This window comes from Chenopodium quinoa, unplaced genomic scaffold, assembly GCF_001683475.1.
Source record: "Chenopodium quinoa cultivar QQ74 unplaced genomic scaffold, ASM168347v1, whole genome shotgun sequence".
Classification (NCBI taxonomy): domain Eukaryota; kingdom Viridiplantae; phylum Streptophyta; class Magnoliopsida; order Caryophyllales; family Amaranthaceae; genus Chenopodium; species Chenopodium quinoa.
In genome coordinates, this window is record NW_018744290.1 from 2,597,222 (window position 1) to 2,619,839 (window position 22,618).

The 22,618-nt window shown below is 34.1% G+C and overlaps 3 protein-coding genes across 4 annotated transcripts; 2 read left to right on the top strand and 1 right to left on the bottom strand.

Annotated features, from left to right (window-relative positions):
- Positions 1–473: 473 nt before the first annotated feature.
- LOC110695340 lies at positions 474–1,571 on the bottom strand. Its single transcript, XM_021872591.1, has one exon. The coding sequence runs from the start codon at positions 1,569–1,571 to the stop codon at positions 474–476; it is 1,098 nt and encodes a 365-aa protein (XP_021728283.1).
- Positions 1,572–10,745: 9,174 nt separating this feature from the next.
- LOC110695279 (aspartyl protease family protein 1-like) lies at positions 10,746–15,582 on the top strand. 2 transcript variants are annotated; one of them, XM_021872533.1, is made up of 10 exons: positions 10,746–11,311; positions 11,744–11,885; positions 12,961–13,196; positions 13,589–13,813; positions 13,947–14,082; positions 14,179–14,252; positions 14,339–14,438; positions 14,550–14,607; positions 14,987–15,058; positions 15,130–15,582. In XM_021872533.1, exons 1-10 carry the CDS (start codon positions 10,974–10,976, stop codon positions 15,345–15,347), a joined length of 1,599 nt encoding a protein of 532 aa, XP_021728225.1. In that variant the 5' UTR covers positions 10,746–10,973; the 3' UTR covers positions 15,348–15,582. The 2 variants fall into 2 exon arrangements, with proteins under 2 accessions (XP_021728225.1, XP_021728224.1); XM_021872532.1 differs by having other exon boundaries at positions 13,947–14,252.
- Positions 15,583–16,669: 1,087 nt separating this feature from the next.
- LOC110695280 (uncharacterized RNA-binding protein C1827.05c-like) lies at positions 16,670–21,770 on the top strand. The gene is made up of 9 exons (XM_021872534.1): positions 16,670–16,902; positions 17,003–17,120; positions 17,236–17,291; positions 17,964–18,011; positions 18,089–18,186; positions 20,076–20,148; positions 20,224–20,334; positions 21,213–21,278; positions 21,374–21,770. Exons 1-8 carry the CDS (start codon positions 16,852–16,854, stop codon positions 21,258–21,260), a joined length of 603 nt encoding a protein of 200 aa, XP_021728226.1. The 5' UTR covers positions 16,670–16,851; the 3' UTR covers positions 21,261–21,278; positions 21,374–21,770.
- The last annotated feature ends 848 nt before the right edge of the window (positions 21,771–22,618 follow it).

Below are 22,618 nucleotides of genomic sequence, written 5' to 3' on the forward strand. Positions count from 1 at the left end.
GAGGCATATATACTCTTTTTGATCTGTCGTCATTGTTTCTAGATGATAGCCATTTTGGCGTACATCTTTAAAGCTTATGAGATTTCTTCGAGATTTACTCGAATATAAAGCATTATTGATTATTAATTTTGTTCCATTTGGAAGCATTATACAAGCCTTTCCAGATCCTTCAATTAATTTAGCTGACCCGGAAATGGTGTTTACATTTGCTTGAAACAACTTTAGTTGTGAAAAATATTTTCTATCTTTTAAGATAGTATGTGTTGTTCCACTGTCCAAAAGGCATTGATATTCGGAACTAACTTCAGGTAGATCCATATCTTCATAAAATAAATTTAAGATTAGTTTAGAATAATATCATACAAACGTTTATTGATGATAAAGATTTAAAGTACATGACTAGAAATTTAAAATACAGGGAACTAAGAAAATACATTAAAACATAGCATATGTTACATTAGTAGATGGGGAACCTAAGCATTGTTGTTTTCTCCAAGAATGAAATCATTCCCAGTTTCAGCATTGTCCATGAAGAAATCGGACACATCAAGGGTAGGACATGGAGCATTTTCTTCATTAACATAATTTGCTTCTGCATTTTTCTCTTTGCCTTTTACAGAAGCCTGGTAAAGGTCTACCAAATGTTTGGCCGTACGACAGGTACGTCCCCAATGTCCTGTCATGCCACATCTGTAACATGTGTCTTTTCCTTTTGAAAGAGTTTGTTTGTGGCTTCCAGATGACTGTCCCTTCTGTTTTTCAAAATTTTTGAAATTACTGTTTCTTTGAAAATTGTTTCTACCACGTCCTCGGCCTCGTCCGCGATAATTTCCACGGCCTTTTCCACGGCCATTGTAATTTCCACGTCCACCTCTTCTTGTAGCATTTGACTCGGGTGGATAGGAATTTGTTGCATTTGCCTCATGATGAGTGGCCAAAGACCCAGTTGGTCTCAGGTTATGATTTTTCAACAAAAGTTCACTATTTTGTTCCGCAACAAGCAATACACTCATTAATTCATTGAACTTTTTAAAACCTCTTTCACGATACTGTTCTTGCAACAGTATGTTACTTGCATGAAAGGTAGTGAGTGTTTTTTCAATCATCTGTTCATCCGAAACTGGATGATTACAATATCTCAATATAGACACTATCTCATGTATGGTTGAATTATAATCAATTACAGATTTGAAATCCTGGAACCGTAAATTTGTCCAGTCAAATAATGCCTTAGGAAGGAGCACCCTTTTGTGGTGTCCAAATCTTTCATTAAGGCAATCCCATAATTCTTTGGGATCTTCAACCATCATGTACTCAGTTTTAAGGCCTTCATGTAAATGATGCCTTAACAACACTAAGGCTTTTGCCTTATCTTGTTCAGTAACAGGTTTTGCAACAGTCATTGCAGAAGTGGTAGTATCAGTTGTTTGACCAGAGGGACTTTTATTTTCTTTAACAGTGTGCTCCAAGCCTTGAGCTTTCAAATTCATCATTGCGTCCACTTTCCATTCCAGAAATTTCTTTCCAGATAAATCTAAGATGCTGAACTGTCTTTTCATAAGGTCTCCCATTTTAGCTACAACAAATTTCGTGATAATTAGTTTATAATAACAAATTATATGTACAACTCACATGTTTAGTTCTTCCATATTTATAATTAAGTTAATAAGACACGTGATAATTAAATTTAATAATAATAAACCATAAATAATATAGTCTTTTCTCCCCCTTGGTTTATTATTGTGAGTAATTATATGATTAGACAAAAATTAATCATGTTAGTTGCAAAAAAAACAGCAAAACGACAACAATGACAGTAGTAACAATAATTATAATGATAACGGTAATATTATACAATGATGATTAATAACAACAAACATACATAATAAAACAAAAACAAGCTTTTAATATACTAAAACGACAAAATAAGTGAGTTTTACTTATACATAATGACAAAAATTAATATTGCTACTAATAAAATTACAAGCGCCGTAATTAGAAGGAAATATTGTTTTATCTTCATTAAATCTTCCTCAAAAGTGAAGTTGTGGGTGTTTTGGGTGTTTTGGTTGCCGTCGTCGGGGAACATATCGGAGAAGAAGGGGGTGAATTTTTTTTTTTTAGGTGATTTTTGGATAAAAAGTGGGAAAGGATAAGGGATTTGTGGTGAAATTGGGGGAAAAATCCGTCTTTTATAGAGGTAGGTTTATCCGTTACTGTTCTGTACAACTGTAAAAATATCATATAATAGTCTAACGTACTGGCATAAAATTATGGTCCATATATATATATTTATAATTGTAAAAGGTTATCACACTGGGAATGCAAGCCATAGTGGTCCGAGAGCCCTAATATCTATAAAAGATCATGGGTTCGAAAACGGAAAGAAACACAAAAAGTATGTAAAAGTAAGAAAAATAATAAGTATAAAAGGCTGCATCTTTTTGTTAATCTAGTTAATAATAATATGCATGCAAAGCTACTACTTAGCAATTATAATAACTAAGATAAAAATTTACGTAAAATGAGTATGTAATATCAACATGGATCAAACAAAGAAACATCAACATGAATAAACAAAAGATGATAGTAGTAAATTCACAAGTAAGAGAACTTTCACCGTTGTTTTTGAGGTATATATAGTAAATGTTTGAGTTTCTGTTATAGAGGATCCCAAATATGGGCAACTATAGAGCATACTCCTCGAAACATTTAGAAGTAGATAGTATTATTTGTTATAAATTTTTAGAAGTAGGTATAAATATACCTGACTGAAAACTGGTGCTGATAACGTGTTAAAGAATTTACCGATAGAAAAGTTTTGATTAATAAAAGGAGTAAAAGAGTGAAAGAAGATGGGTGAAATTGTTGTAGTGTTATCATTGTATTCTTACTTCTATGGCATTGTATTTATAGCCATGAGTTACACTAATAATACAATAATTACTCACATAGAGCCATATGAGTTCACAAGTGTTTGGACCTATATGAGCATTGTGTAATCAAATCAATAATTGGCATTCACTTATTAGACTTATCTTCTAACAATATACATATACAATAATTAAAGACTTCAATCCACCGAGGTACTGAAAGCATCCCCATAAAGCGTTTTCACAACTTTCACTAAATTGATATTCATTGGGTAAGCATAGTTATACATAATATATAAATAGTGTTATTTTTTTTCGTCTTTTAAGGTTTATCTCAATTTTCTTTTTAGTCTATCTATTTAACCTATTAAACCTGATTAGACTTAATTAACCAATTCTCACTTTATATTTACACCTGATTGGTAATCTAATTGGACCTAAATAGACTTAATTAGCTCTAACACTTTTTTAAAGGTAGAGTCGTAGCGAGAACACACCCTTACGACCAATAAATTAGTGGGGTGGTAGAATTTGAAGAGTAAAACCATTCTTAGACAACATATCATCTCATGTACGTTGTACTGTGTACACTACAATATATTTAATCCTAAGAGATAAATTATCAATAAATCCTTAGTTAATCACTATATCAATAAGTATCAATGGGTTATTTTTTCTTTCGAATATAGATGATATATACATATATATATATATATATATATATATATATATATATATATATATATATATATATATATATATATATATATATATATATATATAAAATAAAAAAATAAAAACTTCACAACAGAAGAAAATAATTGAATTTAGTACCGTATGAAAAACTAGAAGGCAAAATTTGGGCTGGGTTTTCAAATTGGACTCCATAGTAGCTTTAAAGTTAAATATTGGGCCTAGATTTTGATTGATAGGCAATTGTTTGGGCTACTGGGTCTGCATTACATTGTCTGGGACCCATTAGGCAATTGGTCCAGCCTTTCCATGTGTACTCCTGCATTATTTGTCCAGCTTTTGATGAATTTGTCAGTCAAAATGAGGTTAGTTGTAGCCATTCCTTCTTTGGATGAAATTTTGAGATTTTGATAAGTTTGATTGATACTTGATAGTGATACAAATTTTTTCCTTTTTTATTTTTGCTCCTATCCTTGGACTATATCTCCTTATTTCTATTTTTTTTTTTGTATCCTTAGTATAGGTCGCGAAGTAACTGAGTATACCGATAACAGTGTACGAAATAGTAAACTAATTAAATACATATTTGTTGTATGTTCTATTTACCTTAAAAAAAATACGAAGTAAGTTTAGTGTTAATCAAGGATAACTTGAGCTGATCAAGCCTTATTAGGTGAAACGCACAAGTTGAAAGATATGGGTTATTCATGAGTCGGGCCTTGGTAAAACAAAATGATTGAAAAATTGTGTCTGGCCCTTTATTGTGAGCGAAAACTAGTGAGCCTTTTTCAGACTGTTTCGAGCTAGCCCAAAATTACAACTAAAAATTTATTTTAGTTTAGGTTGTCCAAAAAAAGAAACAAACAAATAGGGCCAAGCCAACCTAAGCTCAAATTTTGGCCCAAAACCTTACCAAGCCCATGAAATTTCTGGGCAATCTACGTGTGACTCTACATAAACTTGATATTTCTGGTAAATAAAAAATCCAGTAAGTATATCATAATAGATTATTTTTAATATTAGGTAATATATACAATGTGAGTTAGGTACATCTTAAACTTATCAAAAAGAAGATAAGATATTTTAATGTCTAAAAAAGATCTACTCCCTCCGCCCACTATTATCTACAACATATATTATCTTTGGGTGTTTTCTATTATGTGCAACAAATGTTCTTTTTTTCCATTTTAATAATTCTTTTTCAACAAATTGACTACAATTCCCTTACTTTAAAATTAATACCTCAATTACATACTTAAAACAAAATTAATTAAAAACTAATCTAATGTAATTAATCTCAAAAAATTTCAATCATCATCTTTATCTCCCTCAATTACTTTCTCTCTCCTCCTCCATCATCAAATTTCTTCACCTTCTTCATCTTCCTATTATCTTTCTCTTTACTTCTTCAATTCATCCCATTCTCATGAATTGAAGAAGAAGACCACCCTTTAGTGTTCCGATTTCAGATCTGAGTTGGTGGGTTTCGTGCGTTCTTAGGGTTGTTGGTTTTGTGTGTGGTCTAGGTTCGTGGGTTTTGTGGTCGGTCGGTTTCGGTGGTCTGGGCTCGTCGGCTGGTGGGTTTTGATGGTATGGGTTTGTGTAGTGGTGGGTTTCAGTGGTTTGGGTTCGTTCGTTGGTGGTTTTTGTTGGTTTGGGCTTGTCGGCTGGTGGGTTTCGGTGGTCTGGGTTTGTGTAGTGGTGGGTTTCGGTGGTTTGGGTTCGTGGGATGGTGGGTTTTGGTGGTGGTTTCGTGTGGGTTGTTGACGATTTGTGGGGGTGGCGTGGTGGTTCAGCATCCGTGAGCGGTGGTGGTTCTCCTCTGTTTAATTGTGGTTTTTTTTTAAATTTTAAATTAATTATCCGTTCACCCTCCTCTTACTTTTCAATAATCTTGTTTAAAAAATTTTGTCTTGGGTTCCGCACACACCCCTTTGTTTACAGATAATAGTGGGTGGAAGGAGTATATCTTTTATAAGTTGGCACTTAAAAACCCAAGGAAGGTAGATAATCTGTTGTCTTATTTCCTTCTCTCTAGACATGTTGACACTTATATGTAGAGGTGGGCACCATGCCGTGCCGTGCCTGCCACTTCGCGGGCCGTGCCGTGCCAGACCACCATTTGGCACACCCCAGCCCACGGCACGGCACGACCCACGTGTCTGGCGTGCCGGGCAGCGGGCCGCCCCGAATTATTTATTTAATTTTTTTTTTTTTTTTAAAAAAAATTGATATATATTTTTTTGAACAAATTTTAAATAAGTATATTTAAATAATTTTATTAATTTATGTTTTTGTATTATTATATTATTATTGTTGTTTTTATTATTATAGTTCTTTTACTCTTTATTATTTATGTTATTTTTATTTTTAATTTATTATAATTAATTTTAATTTTTTATTATTATATGTATTTATTATTATTTAGCAAAAAGCAACAATGCATATAATTAAAAAATTTACGAGTGCAATAACACAAAAATTGATGAATAACTTATTTAATTTTATTATACGCCGGTACGATAAATCGATAATACAATAATTTATAATGATAAAAATCGTACAATAATTGATGAATAACTTAACTTTATAGCTTATTTTATTATACAGGGTTCAATAATACAAAAATTAGCTATAATTAATAGTATGTAATAATCTAATTATTCTTCTTGTTCTTCTTCGTCTTTGTCTTCTTCTTCTTCTTCTTGTCCAAGTTCATCGGCCAATTGAATTGATTGAGAACTAGTAGAACCCGACGTTCCTTCATCGTCATCGTTTTCTACATAAGTATGATCTTGACGGCGAGTTTTGGCATCCAACCAATCATTGAAAAAACACACATTTCAAGTGTTTCGGGTTTTAGTCTTGTTCTTCTATCGTCTAAAACCCTCCCTGATGCACTAAAAGCTCGTTCGGAGGCAACGGAGGAGATTTGGATAGCATAAACATCTCGTGCCATTCCCGCCAAAATTGGATGCTTCGAGCTTTGTGATCTCCACCATTCAAGGATGTCAAGGCCGTACTTCTCTTCGTCATCCATGCCTTTTATGAAGTCGTAACTTAAGTACATTTGCAGCTCCGAAATATCGCCTTGTGTTCTCCTAGATGATGATTCACTACCTGAAAACTTAGACATCATGTTAGCAGCTTGTGCAAATAAACCTTTGGCCCTTTTACTTATATTTTTGGATGATTGAGAAGGAGCAAATCGAGTCACGGTTCCATATTTAGATTCATAAACTTTATATAAGGAAAAAAATTGATTGGTCACATTAGTTTTATAAGATTCAACATCATCTTCAAAATTCATGCATTGAAAATAAATACAATTAATAAAAATGTGCCATCATACTTTTGTCTTGGATCTAATATAGAAGCAAAAGTATAAATCGCAGAAAAAGTAGTGTAACATTTATGCCATTTTTCCTCCATAGATGGAAGATATCCATCATAATCGTGTTGTGATTGGTGTTCAGCGAAAAGTTGTGCAAGTAAACATGCATTGCTAAGAAAAGAATGAGCACAAGGATTATAAACAGAAGAAAAACAATGTGTCATACTATATAATAATTGTAAAAACTGCACATATTTTTCACAATTAGACCAATCATCACCTAGTAAAGCAAATTGTGGAAACTTTTTATTATAAAAAATTGTTAAAGGACCCTTGTACTTGATTGCCCTACTCAACATTTCATAGGTGGAGTTCCATCTAGTTGCACAATCCGTTGATATTTTAATAGCCTTTATCCTTTGTTGCCTGCAAAAAGCTTTCCATTCTTGAAATTTCATGTTAGAGTTGTTAATAGACATAATAGCATTTCTAACTTTGTGATAAAATGGACCAATTGCTTGTGTTCCATCTTTCACACACAAGTTAAGAACATGGCAAATGCATCTAGTATGAAGTGCATCTCCATCTAATATTACATCGATCAATTGTGCTTTAACTAAATTTGCACAAAATATCATAGAAGTTGCATTATCAAAAGTCATAGACATGATTTTGGGCCAAGATTATATGCATCAATAGCTTGTATTAAAGGATGAGCAATATTAAAACCGGTGTGGGGGTATTCAAGCATTGTAAAATTTATGGATAATGCGTTTTTGTAATAACCAATCAGTATCCAACCAATGACAAGTCACACACAAATAGTAATATCCATAACCATTATCCCATGCATCAACAACCAAAGAAACTCTACAAGTAATATTACTTAATTCATCATATAACTTCAATTTGTACTCTAGAAAAGATTTCATGGTAGCCGAACGGACAATTTTTCTAAAGATTTTTTTGTGTTCGGGTTGTAGTGCTCGGTTAATGTAATTGTTAAAGGGATCATTTTCAGCAAAAAGAAAAGGTTGTTCGGCATGTACTAACATTCTCCCAAGTTCATCTATATCTCTCTCATAATTGTAAGTGAAGCCTTTTGGATGGAATTGAGAAATTTTGGGTTGAGTTGGACCACTAGATGGACCACCACATTTTTTTACATGTCTACTAAGGTATCCCGTCCCTCCCTTGGGATCGGCCGAGTAAATTTTGTTACATGTCTTACACTTGGCTTTGGTTCCATTCTACTTAATTGAAAATATCTCCAAACACTACTCTTTCAATTGCTATTGACAAGTTCCTCTTCGGTACACCATTCTAATGTGTTTGACATTTGGGTGTTTGGAATTTCAGGGGATTGTTCACTTGATCCGGTGGCATTTGTGTGGCTACCTTGGTTAGTTTGATAAGAAAATTCATGTTGTGAGCCGTATAAATGAGATGAGAATTGGTTTAATTGAAATCCCGAACTAGACATATTCCAAGGAGACATATTGTTAAATTGTGCGAATCTTCCCACGGTTTGGGGATGGAAGAAGGGGGTGGAAGTGTTCGGATTGGGCATGTTAAGGGGTGGGGCATTGAAGTGTTTGGATTTGGTGATTCCCTACTAGTACTAGTACTAGTACGTTTTGACTTGGCTTTCCTAGAGGAGGAAGAAGGTTTCAGGTTTGATGTCATGATTAATAATAGTAACAATAATAATATCAACAATAATAATAATACAAATAATAATAATAATAATACAAATAATAATAACAATAACAATAATAATAGTGGCAAGACCAATAATTATAACAATAATAATAAATTAATATATAACAATAACAACAACAACAACGACAACAATAATAATAATAATAATAATAATAATTTCGGCTAGAGGGTGGGAGGCCAGATTGTATCTCGGCTCCCTACTAATTTCTAATAATAATAATAATAATAACAATAACAAATTAAAATAACGTTGAGTTAGATCTTACAACGACACTTCGATTGCTTTCCGCTAATTAATTTCCCGAATTAATAATTTTTTATATTTTATTTTTATAATTGAGCGAATTAGAGAATTAAAGATTATATGAGTGTTTTTTTTTTTTTTTTTTTTTTTTTTTTTTTTTTTGAGAAGTAGAGATTATGAGAGAGTAAGAATTAGAGAATAAAAGATTTGAGAATAGATGAGTTGATGAATTGTGGAAAAAAATAGAGGAAGAAGTGAAGTATTTATAGGAATTAGGAAGCTGAAAGTAGTCGTTAATATAGCCGTTTATGGCTGTGGAGAAAATAGCCGTTATTATGCACGAGTCGCCGCCCGTGGCCAGCACGTCCCATGTCCACCTCTACTTATACGTCGCAGAAGATTGTAGAATCGTCTTTATGTCATTCATAATAGGATAAAAAGCTTCCAAGGGCTATTGTAGTGACCCTGCAAGATATTGATAACATTGGAAAATAGGCTCCAATGGGATTCAAACTCTAGTCAAAAGAGTATAATAAACACGGCCTAACCATTGATCCACTTGTACTTTCTATAATTATCATGAAAACTAATTATATATATATACTAATTTTAGTGGGCCTTTTTTGGGGCCCTTGAGTCGTCGCCCACCCTGCACCGGCCCAACTGATTAGGGGATTTTGCTCCCACCAATTACCATCTGACAAGTGGACCAATCAAGTTCCGCCATGTGTCCGTCACATGGGCCAATAGGAGCCTGCCACGTGTCAAGCAATGATCCGTCCACCTTGGACCAATTACGACACGACACGTGTCCTTCCCATGACACCTGGGATAACCGGCCACCCAGGCCCAACTTCCGAGGGAAGCCCAATCAGCCCTAGGTTAACCTAAACCTAGGATTGGCACGTTTCCCAAGGTTATAAATACCTCCCTTAATCCTCATTAAGGGGGATGACGGAGATAACAGGCTGATCACGCTAAAAAAAGCAGATTACCTACATTAAACACTCTCACCTAGAGAGACTCAATCACTTTAATTTCCGCATTAATTACTCCTTAATCAAGTACTAACTTGACCGTTGGAGGCGGAGCTCCCACCACCAGGAGTCTCCGTTGTTTTGTAGGTACAGGCGTCCGGTTCCAGTCTCGGAATTGTAACTCTCCCGCAGGACATCGGAAAACCCCGAAACACCAACCACTCCCATAAAGGGGGAATAGTTTCCAAGATTTTAAGTTTGACTAGTAACATGATTACCTAGATGGTTATTAATAAAAGAATTGTCAATGTCTAATTTAAAATAACCATGAGATAAGGGTGTCACCTTCATCGATACTTTAGTATGATTAATACCGTAATTAAATAGTGAGTATCCAATGAGTCAATAGGTATCTAACGTTTCATTCTTGAAATGGAGAAAAAATTTCTAATATAAGTGCTCGTAATATTAAGTTGACTAAATTTAAAAATGACGGTTCACGAGATTTCCATATACTTCAAACAAGAAAAACAATACGAGAGATTGGACGACTTAACCCCTTAGATCTTAAAGTCGTGAATAACTTAGAAAAAGGACTAAAACAATCTTGAAAAATATCATAATCATATACGAAATAGAGTATTTGTCATCAAGTTAGTACAAAATACAACTACTTACTCTCTATGTTCCTAAATGATCTTCCCATATATAATTTAAAGATTTTTTGTTTTCCATGTCGGGCGACACGGGTTTATTTAATTAATTAATCTTGCCATTTAAAAAAAATATCCATCCAAGAAAACACCAGAACAAAAACAGGCAATATATATCTATTGCCAAAAAAACCCTTTTAATTTAAACTCACCGCGCAAAAAAAAAAAAAAAAAAAAAAAAAAAAAAAAACTAAAAAGTGGACCCCAGTTGACACCGTCTTTTTCAGTCCCACTGTAACTAACAAACACTCATCTCATTTCTCTCTCTTCTTCCCTTTCAAATTTCAATCCAACCTACTCACTCACTCACTCATTCATTCATTCATCTTCTTCAAATGCTACTGTTTTTGCTTCAATTTCTATCTCATTTTCTAGGGTTTTGTTTATGATTTTCAATCAATCAATCAATCAATTACAATGCTTTCTCTCTCTTCAATTTCCTTAATCTTTCTCAATATTTCTGCAATTTTTTTCCAGTTTTGCAATGCTCGAGTTTTCACCTTTGAAATGCATCATAGATACTCAGAACAAGTAAAGATTTGGTCGAAGAAGAACTATAATCATCCTCATTATCATCATAGTCCTCATTATTATCATCATCTTCATCATCATTGGCCTAAGAAAGGCTCCTTTGAGTATTATTCTGATTTAGCGCAGCGTGATCGCTTCGTTCGGGGTCGCAAGATGTCTGAACTTGATGAACCTGTTACTTTTTCTGACGGAAATTCTACTTTTCGAATTAGTTCTTTGGGATTGTAAGTTTCTTTTTAATTTAATTTTTTTTTGCTTAATTTGGTGTTGTTTACTGCTGAAATTGTCACTGTTTTTAGTATTTCCGAAAATAGAATTAAATTTAGGGTTTATGATGATTGATGGTGATTTTGGGTGTGTTCTTTGTCTACTTAGGTACTGATTGATCGATTGCTGAGATGTTTTGGTGTAAATTAGGGTTTTGATGATGATTATTTTGGTATATTTCATTTAGTTGTTGGTTATGTACTTGCTAACAAATTCTGCCGTTAATATAGAAGCAGAATAAGGTTTGATGATTAAACAGACTTTGATTATTAGTGAAATTTAACTTGCTGATAAGTTCTGCTTGTTTTATTGTTTTACCAAGTAAAATTTGTACTCTTAAATGAAATGAGTTATTATTGTGATGGTGATTAGTTGGTAATGTTTGGCAGTTTGCACTATACAACGGTGACGTTGGGGACACCGGGAGTGAAGTTTTTGGTGGCGTTGGATACAGGGAGTGATCTGTTTTGGGTGCCTTGTGATTGTTCAAGATGTGCTCCACTTGAGGGTGCAAGTTATGCTTATGACCCTGTAAGCTTATGTTACTTCACTACTCTTAGAATCTCCAATTAGTTCTTGTTGGGGTGTTTTTTGATGTGCCCTTGGATGTTCATTTAAAAAAGAAGGTTCAATTTTAAATATTTGGCTTATGAGGTTAGAAAGGGGTAGGTGGAAAGGCAAAGTGAATCGAGTTGTGTTAGTGGAAGAAAAACTTTCAACGGATGCATTTAAGGACTTGCTTGCAATTTTGATAAAATCTTGAGTGGCCTTAAGACCAATGAAGCAGAATTCTTGTTGTGGCTAAAAAGAGCTAGTTTTTTGCTTATTCACAATGGGTTGCTTTGCTTCTACTGGATTGTTTTTTAACCACATGGTAATTATGAATTGTTTTTGATAACTCGAATAAATTATTAAATCTGAAAAAAAATTTGAATCATTAATGGAGACATAATACCTGTTTGTTTTATTGTAAATTTTAATAACCAGTGCTCTTTACATCATTTCTAAATGGTAGGTTTGAGTAGTATTTGAACCAGAAGAATTTTCATAGAATCATGATGCATATATTTGGTTTTGTAGGAAATTTCTTGAATGCAACAACTAATTTAAACAGTTTGACATATGGTAGACTTGTGAACTTGTAATAACATTATAATCTTTAAGCCTCAGTTGTTGTGATTTGTTATCCTATTCTGAAAGTTGTGATATGTTTATTAATATATGGAGTACTTCTATTCAAATTCGACGCGTTTTACGCAAGGAAGTATTAGCCATTTATAAAGTTTAAGAATTCACATTAATGCCTTCTTCTTTCGATACTTCAAACATTTCATTGGGTTTTCTTCCAGGACATAGTTATTTCTGAATCAATTAATAGAAAGTAACCCTTCTGTCACTTCATTTAAAGCTCTTTTATGCCATGATAGTGTTTATCTGCATAAGTTTCGATGTAAAGAAGCTTGCGCTTGAAGCTTAAAATTAAATGGTCATCAATTATACTGAAGTGACTAGTTTCAATAGTATTTGCAAGTTCTATGTCGCTTTTCCATTCTGTACTTTCTGAATATGTGATAAATCCTTATTTTTCTTTATTTTTGGAACACAGGATTTTGAGCTTAGCATATACAACCCTAAAGCGTCATCCACTAGCACGAAAGTCTCATGCAATGATACCTTGTGTCTACACCATAACAAATGCTTGGAATCATTCAGTCATTGCCCTTACGTAATCTCATATGTCTCTGCTGAGACATCGACCTCTGGAATATTAGTGGAGGATATTATGCACTTGACAACAGAGGATCACCATCCTGAATCGGTTGAGGCTTACATCACATTTGGGTGAGTTCCGATTGATTAGATATGTACTCTTGTATCACTGTATCAGTGCATGTATGTGAAAGCTAGACTAATTACATCTCTAGCTAAACTAAAACGTTTACTGGTAGTAGACAATTAGACATGCTCGTTTGGCACTTGTAGTGACAATTCCCAGATTGTTGCTTTGCATTTTGTAAATGTGTGTAATTTTAAAATGGAAGTGAATTGGCATACTAATATATTTTTAATTATGTTGCCAACTGAAAAATGTCGTGTTTTAATTGGTTAAGCTTCAAAAAAGGAGCTTGTACAGGCCTTAATGAGTAGCAACTTGATGGAACTCTTCAATGCTATGACAGTGCCTGAAAATCTTTCGTTCTGGATGCTTAAAAACTAATATAGGATTTTTGCAGCTGTGGACAAGTTCAGACTGGTTCGTTTCTTGACGTAGCAGCTCCCAATGGTTTATTTGGACTGGGTATGGAGAACATATCAGTGCCCAGCATATTGTCCAGGAAAGGTTATATAGCAAATTCTTTCTCCATGTGTTTTGGCCGTGATGGAGTTGGAAGAATAAGCTTTGGTGACAAAGGTAGCCCTGATCAGAAGGAAACTCCATTCAATGTAAATCCCTTACAGTAAGTGGTAATTTCTCATATACTTGAAGCTGTTTTTTAGCCCGTCAATTTTTACCTGTGAATGATTTATTGTCAATGATTGAAACTCTTTACCTGTATGTCATCTGAAATTTTTTCTTCTTCTTTTGGGCAGCCCTAGCTACAACATAACTCTAACTCAAATTCAAGTAGGAACAGCCCTCAATGACGTGGAATTCACTGCTCTTTTTGATTCTGGGACATCTTTTACATATCTTGTCGATCCCTTTTACACAAACCTTGCTAGAAATGTAAGGATTAATGTGATTCATATTTACCTCACAGTCTCACACTGCCATGTTATCCTATCTAATTATGCTGTTTTCTTTCCTCCCCTGATGTTGCAGTTTGATTTACAAGTTAAAGATAAGAGGCGTCCTGCTGATTCAAGACTCCCATTTGAGTATTGCTATGACATGAGGTTAAATTCTAGGATCTTCAGGTTGCTTTTAAATTCCATAACGTATCTCAGGTTTTAATATTCTGTTATTTCCTAACAATCGGCAGACCAGATGCAAATACAAGCTTAGTACCCACTGTGAGTTTTACTATGGAAGGGGGTGGCCAGTATAGGATTTATGATCCTATCATTGTCATTTCAACCCAGGTGGGAAGCTAACATCCACTTATAAGCCATGCTTTAAATTGTACGAAGTATAAACTCAACCTTTGTCTAATCTGCTGCTATTAAGTGCATTTTTCATGCTTTTGAATGCAGATTGAACTTGTATATTGTCTTGCTGTTGTCAAGAGTAAAGAGCTCAGTATTATTGGACGTAAGTCATTTATTTGCAGATAATGGTCTTGATTGCATTTTTGGTTAAATGCATTTGCCAACTCCGTCAAGTCAGCAAGTGCATGGAAGTGTCTAGATCGCGCCAAAATGAGAACATAATCTTTCTGGGTCATACACTATGAGAAGCCTAGCTTTCTTGTTTGCTTTATTAATTAGTCTTGAAGTGGCCCATGTTTAAATTAAATACTTGAGTGAATTGATAAGTAGAAGTTTTGATCCTGATACTCTTGATCTGGTCTTTGCTTAACTATTTTAGTAAGATCTTAGTGCTGGCTATTAGAACAGATTATGATCACATCCTATAACTGCAATTTTGATGCATAATTTCTTTTATTCTTATTCCGTTGGTATTTGTGCAGAAAACTTCATGACTGGCTATCGCATAGTATTTGACAGAGAAAAATTAAGCTTGGGCTGGGAGAAATCTGATTGTAAGTCTAAAATTAGTTGTATGGTATACACTAGCTGGCCACAATACTGAACCATTGGCGTTTTTGTGCAGGTTATGACATTGAGGACTTTAAACCTTCTGTAGGAGGTAAAGAGACTAATGATGCCCGTGTCCCTCCTGCAGTTGCTGCACAACCGGATAATAAAACTCAAGATGCAACAGGGAGCACATCTCATAGTTCAGCAACATCACCCACTTGCCTCTGGCATTTTTGTGAAGTATTTACTTCTTTGATTACCCTATTTTTTATGACTTTCTTGTTTCACTAGCACTTGAGAAGTACCACATGATTTTTTTTTTTTTTTTTTTTCTATGCTCTGTTCTCTTGTTATTCTTTAAGGTCTCTACTGTTAGAAGATAAGATGTGTAAAGTGTAATTTTTTAGCACTGTTATCAAGAGAAACAGGCTAGGCCATTATATTAGTACGGAGTAGTATATTATTGTTTTATAGAATTGTAGTGATAGAGTATTAAACAATTTATAATATTTGTATTGTTTTAGTATCTACCAGCTTGCCAAAAGCAAATTCTATTGATTCAGCTCAATTGTTTAGAGTTTTCTCCGGGGATCAAATCTTCCCCTTTCCTTTATGCTTTGAAATTTTGAATAATGCAAGAGTAATATAAAGGTTAATTGTTTGAGATTTTCTCACCCTTTCTTTGAAATTTATTTCTAAAGGCACCTGGACTGTGGGAGGGTGAAATTTTTTGTTTGACGGTTGTTAGTATATGAAAGTTCACACGATAACACACTGTAATGTAAAGGTGTTGGTTGATCCCCTCATGTATGAACATTAACAATTGCTTGGCTAGTACCCCGTAAAATGTTATACAATTTTTTTTTTCTTTCTGTAGACTAATGGGTTGCTAGCTTTAGGATAGTTTAAAAAGTGTTATAGAATCAACATATCTAATTTTTTTTGATGGGGTTTGTTAGGTCAAATTCTAAGTTTTTTTATTTTTTATCCCAGGTGTATAGAATAGGCTCTCCTCTAAAGTTTCTCCTACACTTTTCCTCTTGTACTACATGGCTATCTCGAGTTTTTAACACCACCTTACCACACCACCCAACCTAACCGCTTGAACAAACTTCAACTATATCGTTCAATAACGTTGCCCCACGGCCCCACCCATGGCACCCAACCACCAAAAAACTCATTGAACCACCATGAAACCCATCTTAACCTCAACCAAAATATGAATATAAATGATAAAAGTGATTTTGAAAACATTATACCAAAGTGACAAAATTTCTTGTTGCATTAAAACTTTGTTCAAGGTACAATCAATTGCACATAAAAAAAAAAATTGTATATGTACATAATCCGGGTGTCACACTTCCAAAAAAAATATCTACTCTAAATGTCGCACATTTTATGTATATTAATATTATATTATGAAACTATTATCATACAGTATGTATTTTTTTTTTAAAAAAAATCATCAAATATATTAATACTGGGTACTCGTATTATTTTAATTTTTTGTGATAGCCTCATACGTAATACAAGTTTTTTTTTGGGGAAAAAATACAATATTGTTTGTGCGTCTGATTAGTCCTAAATACTCTTAAGAAGATATTTTACCGAAACAATAATAATAAATTAAAAGAGAGAGAGAAAAAAAAAAACCAAAACCCTAGAATCGCACATCTTTGCCAAAAACCCAGGTTACAAAATAGCAGTCACAACAACAAAGAACCCCTCTTCCTCTTGTCCGGACCATCAATTATCTTCTTCGTTCAATTTTCTCAATTCATAGAAATCAGAGCAAATGACGAACAAGGGCAATCAAAATCCTACTGCTTCAAATTCAGATTTCTTGGTATGTATCTTTGTTCTACAATTCATCGCCTCTATGTATAAAAACTATATCTTAAAGTTTTAGTATAATGTTTGTTATTCATAATTTTTCAATTTGATAGCCGCTAGAAGGTGGTCCGGCTCGTAAGCTACCCAAAGGTGGAGAAGATTTAGATAACAAAGCTACTGTTCTTTATGTTGGCAGAATTCCTCATGGATTTTACGAGGATCAAATGGAAGGTTTGCCTTTTTTTTTTTTTAATATATATATAATGTTTAATTTTTTTTTGGGTATTTGTTGGTTGCTGTGTAATTGATTTTGATAAATTTTGCTGATTTTTCGTATTTTTGATAGGGTTTTTTCAACAATTTGGGTCTATTAAGAGATTGAAGATTTCTCGAAGCAGGAAGGTTGTTTTTTTTTTTTTTTTTTTTTTTTTTTTTTGTTTTCTGAGTTACATTTTGAATGTAGTTGTTTATGACTTGTGAAAGCAAGGCTGTTTTGATGTTTCTGCTGTGATCACTTGTGTGCTATTTGCTATAATTTTCTTCATTTTATGAGCTTTAAAGATGATAAGAAGTAATATTGAAGCATAAATTGTGAATTTTAATAGCCGAACTGGCCGCCTTTGGAGACTAATTGTGTAAGAGACTAGCTCAAAAGGCTTACTAACACTTTGTTTGGATTGAAGGAAATGGATGGAAAGGAAGGGAAGGGATATGGAGGGATGAGTTATCTTTCATTTGTATAACAAATGAGGGAAGGAGAGAATTGGAGGGGGAGAGAAATGGAGGGGATAAATTAAAAAAAATTGATCTCTCCAACAATGTAGAGATTTGGAACGAAAACACATCATTCTTCCCCACCCCCCCCCCCCCCCCCTTTCCTTCCTCTTATTTGGAAGGAAAACACATCATTCTTTCCATCCCTTCCCACCCCTTCCCCCCCACCCCACCCCCTTCTTTTCCTTCCTCTTTCTCTATCCAAACACACCGTAAGTGATTTGTATGAGAGGATACTGGTCTTGATAATGGTTGTCCTGCTTTTCTAATGTTTATTTTTTGTATTTGAATGTTTTACAGACCGGAAAATCTAAGCATCACGGTTTCATCGAGTTTGAGTACCCAGAGGTTGTTTAATTTTACTGGCCTGAATTAATGTTTGGAGTTCGTTACTGCTTTTCTAATCTTGGTGATCGTCGTTACAGGTTGCCAAAATTGTTTCAGAATGTATGCATAATTACCTACTGTTTGAGCACATGCTGCAAGTAAAATTGATCGCTCCAGAGCAAGTACATCCTAAACTGTAAGCGTTTCTTGTTCGAGCTGTATAATATTGGGAATGAATGTTATTTTGGTTGTGTGTGAAATGACTTAAACTTTTTGGTTTTGTGGAGTTTCTTGATAATACTGAGGCAATCTGCAATTGTGTGAAATTAGGAATTTGATAGGACCATAATGTTTCTTACTTTATTATTAATATTATGAGTGTTTATTAAAAACAAATTGGTCTAGTCCAAGTGTCTATGTGAAATTAACTGCTGTGGTTTGTACTTTTGTGTTGTATAATTCTTCGAGTTGTTACCTTGTTTAGATGAAAGGTAGTCACTAGTCAGATTATTGTTGTAATTGGAAAATGTGAATTAATTTTTCTACCAAAAGTAATAAGGGTTAGTTTCATAAATATGGTATTTGGTGGAACCATGGTTGTGGGGTTTGTGGAGGATTGGAAGACAGATGGCTAGGTGGATGGTGTGTTTAGGAAATATAGAGGATGGTCGTAGTTGGCCTTAAAGGTGGTGATGGCTGGGAGAGGTTGAGATATATGTAGAGGTGGGGGTGTACTTTGGATGTTCTTGTTATTGTCTTTGATCAGCGGTGGAAGTAGTGTTGGTCATGATTAGCAGTTGTGATTAGAGTTATTGGTAGAAAGTTAATTGGTGGAGATGGGAGGTAGTGTTAGACTGTTAGTGCTGTGCTCTCATGTGAGAGTGTAAGGGCATAGATGGTGGTATTCTTAAATAATTGGATGTAGAAGTCGATTCGAATATGGATTGACTTGGTATGACTAAAAACTTAACTGAAAATTCGATTCATCTCTCGAATATTATTTGATCCGAATCTGAATATCCTATTTGGCTCCTCAAGTATTGGATGTACCATTGTACCATTATTGTATCTTATTTTATAATATTTTTGGAATAAACAAGCATAGATAAACATCTCTACAGAGTACACAACCTGAAGAATGTTGTTTTACAATGAAAGTACTAAACATAAAAAAGGGATCAAAAGACATATCTTCCATTCCTCCTATTCTCATATTTCTCAATAGCCTAAAATTCAAACTTTAATGTTATTCACTCTCTCTCCTATCAATTAGGCCCATATTTTGTATATGCATCACTTGCTGATATTAGTGCCCTAAATATTTAACTGTTTTCTTTTATTTCTATTATTATTGCTAATATATTTGTAAACTTAAAATAGATCCTAATGTCTAATTAGTAATCACTCTAATATTTGCATAAATCTTATACTATTGCAGTATCACTGTCTGAAATTACTTGCCCCATAGGCATTAGCTAAGGGTTTTATGCAAAGTGAAAAAGTAGGGAAAGAACTAAATGTGTGGTTGGGTGAGTGTGAGACCTAACTCAAGATTTAAATTAGAGAGAGAATCTTTTCTAACAAAGACTTAGGGCAAAAATAAATTGGTACATCCAAAAAAAAAAAAAAAAAAATGGGGCTAGTAAAATGGATGAAGGTTGTAATTTATTTTAGTACCTAGTGCCTTAATTATATAAATTGGTGTAGTCTGCGTAGATTTGATCATTGAACCTGGCTATTGGTGTGGTGTAATATTGATTTTGGCTTGAATGGCAACTATGGTAATCATGGACTTTCTATCTGCTATCAAATATATTATAATGGTAATCCTTGCAGCTTTTTATTAAAGTTCATGCTCATTGTCTGCTATTACTATTATTAGTTCGATATCCCTATGCAATTATGCTATATTGCCTGCAAGTTGGGTGAACATCCTTTTATGCTTCTTTCTAAGGATGAACTTTGATTTCTACCCTTCCTACATTTCAAATTCATGAAATGTTGTCACCTGTCAATCTTATGTTAGATTTTTTTACTTAAGTATGGCTGTGTTTCTGATATTTTATGTCCATCTTACAAATGTAGATGGAAAGGCGTAAACCGCAGACAGAAAACGCCAGTTGACTTTGTTGAAATTGAGAGGTTAAAGCATAATAAGGTATATGCTGATAGAAAGAGCCTTAGTTTATTAAGGGAAGGTCTGTGAATATCTTATTAACATATGATTGTGCAGGATAGGACACTTGAGGAGCACAAGAAATTGCTGAAAACAATTCTGAAGAAGGACAGAAAACGAAGAAGTAAAATAGAGGCTGCTGGAATTGACTATGAATGTCCCGAAGTGGTAAGTTGTCCTAACTTTTACTCCCATATTAAATTGTGGTGTTAGCTTTGTCATGTATATGCTTTGGTTGGTGCGTGTGTGACATTATCATGTAAAAGAAACTATTTTTTTTTTCTCCTTTCTACAATTGTCATATTTTGTTGATGAAAAGGAGGCGGGTGTGTTGAGGTTTGTTTCTTTTCAGCTTAAATAACTGGCGATAAGCTGTCCTTCAATTCATCATTACTTGTTACTATTCCAAGGATGCCCTCCTGTTGAGGGCAATCCATTTCCAATTACTATTTTTTGTGAGTTAATTGATCAAGACAGTATATGTAGGTAGTGGAGATTAGTTTGGATTAGGAAGGTATTGGAGGAAATGGGATGGCCATTAAGGAGCTGAAAGCTAATCTTGGTACTTCTGAGTTAAGGCCTGGGGGTTCTTTTCATTTTGTGGATGGGAAATGAAGATGACTGGCTGAAAGGATGAGAAACACTGTGTTATTGATCCTAGTCATATAAGAGCTTAATATTTGGTACCCAGATCATTTCTCTTCCTCTATGATGCAGTCATTGTAATGTCTTTATTTTACTGACAGATTTGAGGAAGGGTATCTATAAGTGGTACGCTGTTAGTCAACTTATTTGGTTATTATGTACTACAGTTTCTCTATTAGCTATTCATATACGAAGCATTAGTTTTGGCTCTTAATTCTTGTTTTTCCTCTGTATTTCTATTATTGTTGAGATTGCTTGGGTGATGTCTTGTATTTGGGTGCATTGGATGTTCTGTGGAATATAAAGCTACAATCCCTTGATTGGTGTATGTTTATGTATGTAACAGCTTTTTTGGCCATCTTACTGAGATCTAATTCTTTTGTTCTTTTCCTATTTTACAGGAGGGTGCTAACCTGCCTGCATCAAAAAAGATTAGGTTTGATGATTAGTTTTTCTAAATCATATAGGTAAAGTTCCTACATACAAGCAGCATAAATCTTCTTTCTTGCTTATGCAATAATGCAATGTGCTTATTGTCTGACTTATTGGTGTATATGCGCAGCTCTCTTGTGAGTAAACTGCTAAAAGGATGGCTAAGAAGTGAAAACCTATGAAGTTACTTTCAGAGCTAGGAAACATACTCGTGTTACCAAGGGGGCAACTTTTTGGGAACGGTAAATGCGTAGTTTGTCGTAGCCATAGCTTGTACACCTGTTGGAGTGATAAGTAGCGTTTTATCTATGGTTTATGTTGTAGGCTTGCGTTATGCTCCGGCTTACATATGTTTTCTATCTCCTTAGTTTATTTTAGGATTCTGTTTTGTACTTGTTGGCTTATAGATGCTGGTTTAGGATTCTTCTTAAATTGTAATCTCCTTGCCTTTGGTGTATGAATGTTTAAGAGGAATATTTACAGTCCCTTTTATGAAATGCTTCAAATAGCTGGTATTCGTATTCGAATTCTCTTCTGCTATTATTCTGGCATAGTCTACTGATTTTGAGGTTTTGTTTGCTTGTAAGCGAGCATTCAAAGCCACAAGGTTAGCTAACTTAGTGGAAATCGGTTAGTTTCTGTTTTTTATTGTCATATACTAGATTGCTCTACTGGCACCGTGGCAAGCGATGGTGTGTGCACAAATATTGTTGGATGTTGACCTACCCAAACACATCAACCTGCAGGTTCAATTTTCTCATCTTGTCCTGGCATAACAAAATTTGAACATACTGCTACCTAAATGTTACCCACAAACCTACCGAAATCAGACACTGAACAAGAAATTGTACAGGTCACCTGTCTCACAGCCACTTAACACAGGCCCTTTTCCCTTCAACTTCTATGAGGTCTAATCTAAACTGCATATTATCAGACGTAATTCATACCCTATTTACTAATCTCGTAAAGCATGTTAGACAACCAGACAGGCATGTCCATATCAATTGCGTCATGTTATTATGCGTAAAAATGTTAGTAGTAGTGTGCACTCCACCGCTCTGCTCGTAGATCCTGATTTTGAGCCTTATATCTTGTAGGGAGCCTTCTGTTAATATCAATTGTCCTGACTTAGTTCTCCCTTTTGGGCTTGCTTTAATATTTCTTGTATAGTGGATTAATGGACACATCCACTTGTGCAACGACGACAGTTGGGCTTGTCAACATCTATTGACTAATACTACGTATGAACCTATAATTACAAGTACTCCGTATTTTAAAATCTATCTAAGCATATTTTGTTGAATTAATTGACATATTATTTTAGTAACATGATATTGTAACTTATTTTTCTGGAAATTTAACTTACTAGAGCTTT

Excerpts from the sequence above, each read along its gene's own strand:
- LOC110695280 (XM_021872534.1), top strand. The coding sequence starts at position 16,852 with ATGACGAACAAGGGCAATCAAAATCCTACTGCTTCAAATTCAGATTTC. Across the intron at positions 16,903-17,002 it reads CTTCAAATTCAGATTTCTTG|CCGCTAGAAGGTGGTCCGGC; the intron begins GTATGTATCTTT and ends TCAATTTGATAG. Across the intron at positions 18,187-20,075 it reads GAGCAAGTACATCCTAAACT|ATGGAAAGGCGTAAACCGCA; the intron begins GTAAGCGTTTCT and ends TTACAAATGTAG.
- LOC110695340 (XM_021872591.1), bottom strand. The coding sequence starts at position 1,571 with ATGGGAGACCTTATGAAAAGACAGTTCAGCATCTTAGATTTATCTGGA.
- LOC110695279 (XM_021872532.1), top strand. The coding sequence starts at position 10,974 with ATGCTTTCTCTCTCTTCAATTTCCTTAATCTTTCTCAATATTTCTGCA. Across the intron at positions 14,253-14,338 it reads GAGTATTGCTATGACATGAG|ACCAGATGCAAATACAAGCT; the intron begins GTTAAATTCTAG and ends AACAATCGGCAG. Across the intron at positions 15,059-15,129 it reads GGGCTGGGAGAAATCTGATT|GTTATGACATTGAGGACTTT; the intron begins GTAAGTCTAAAA and ends GTTTTTGTGCAG.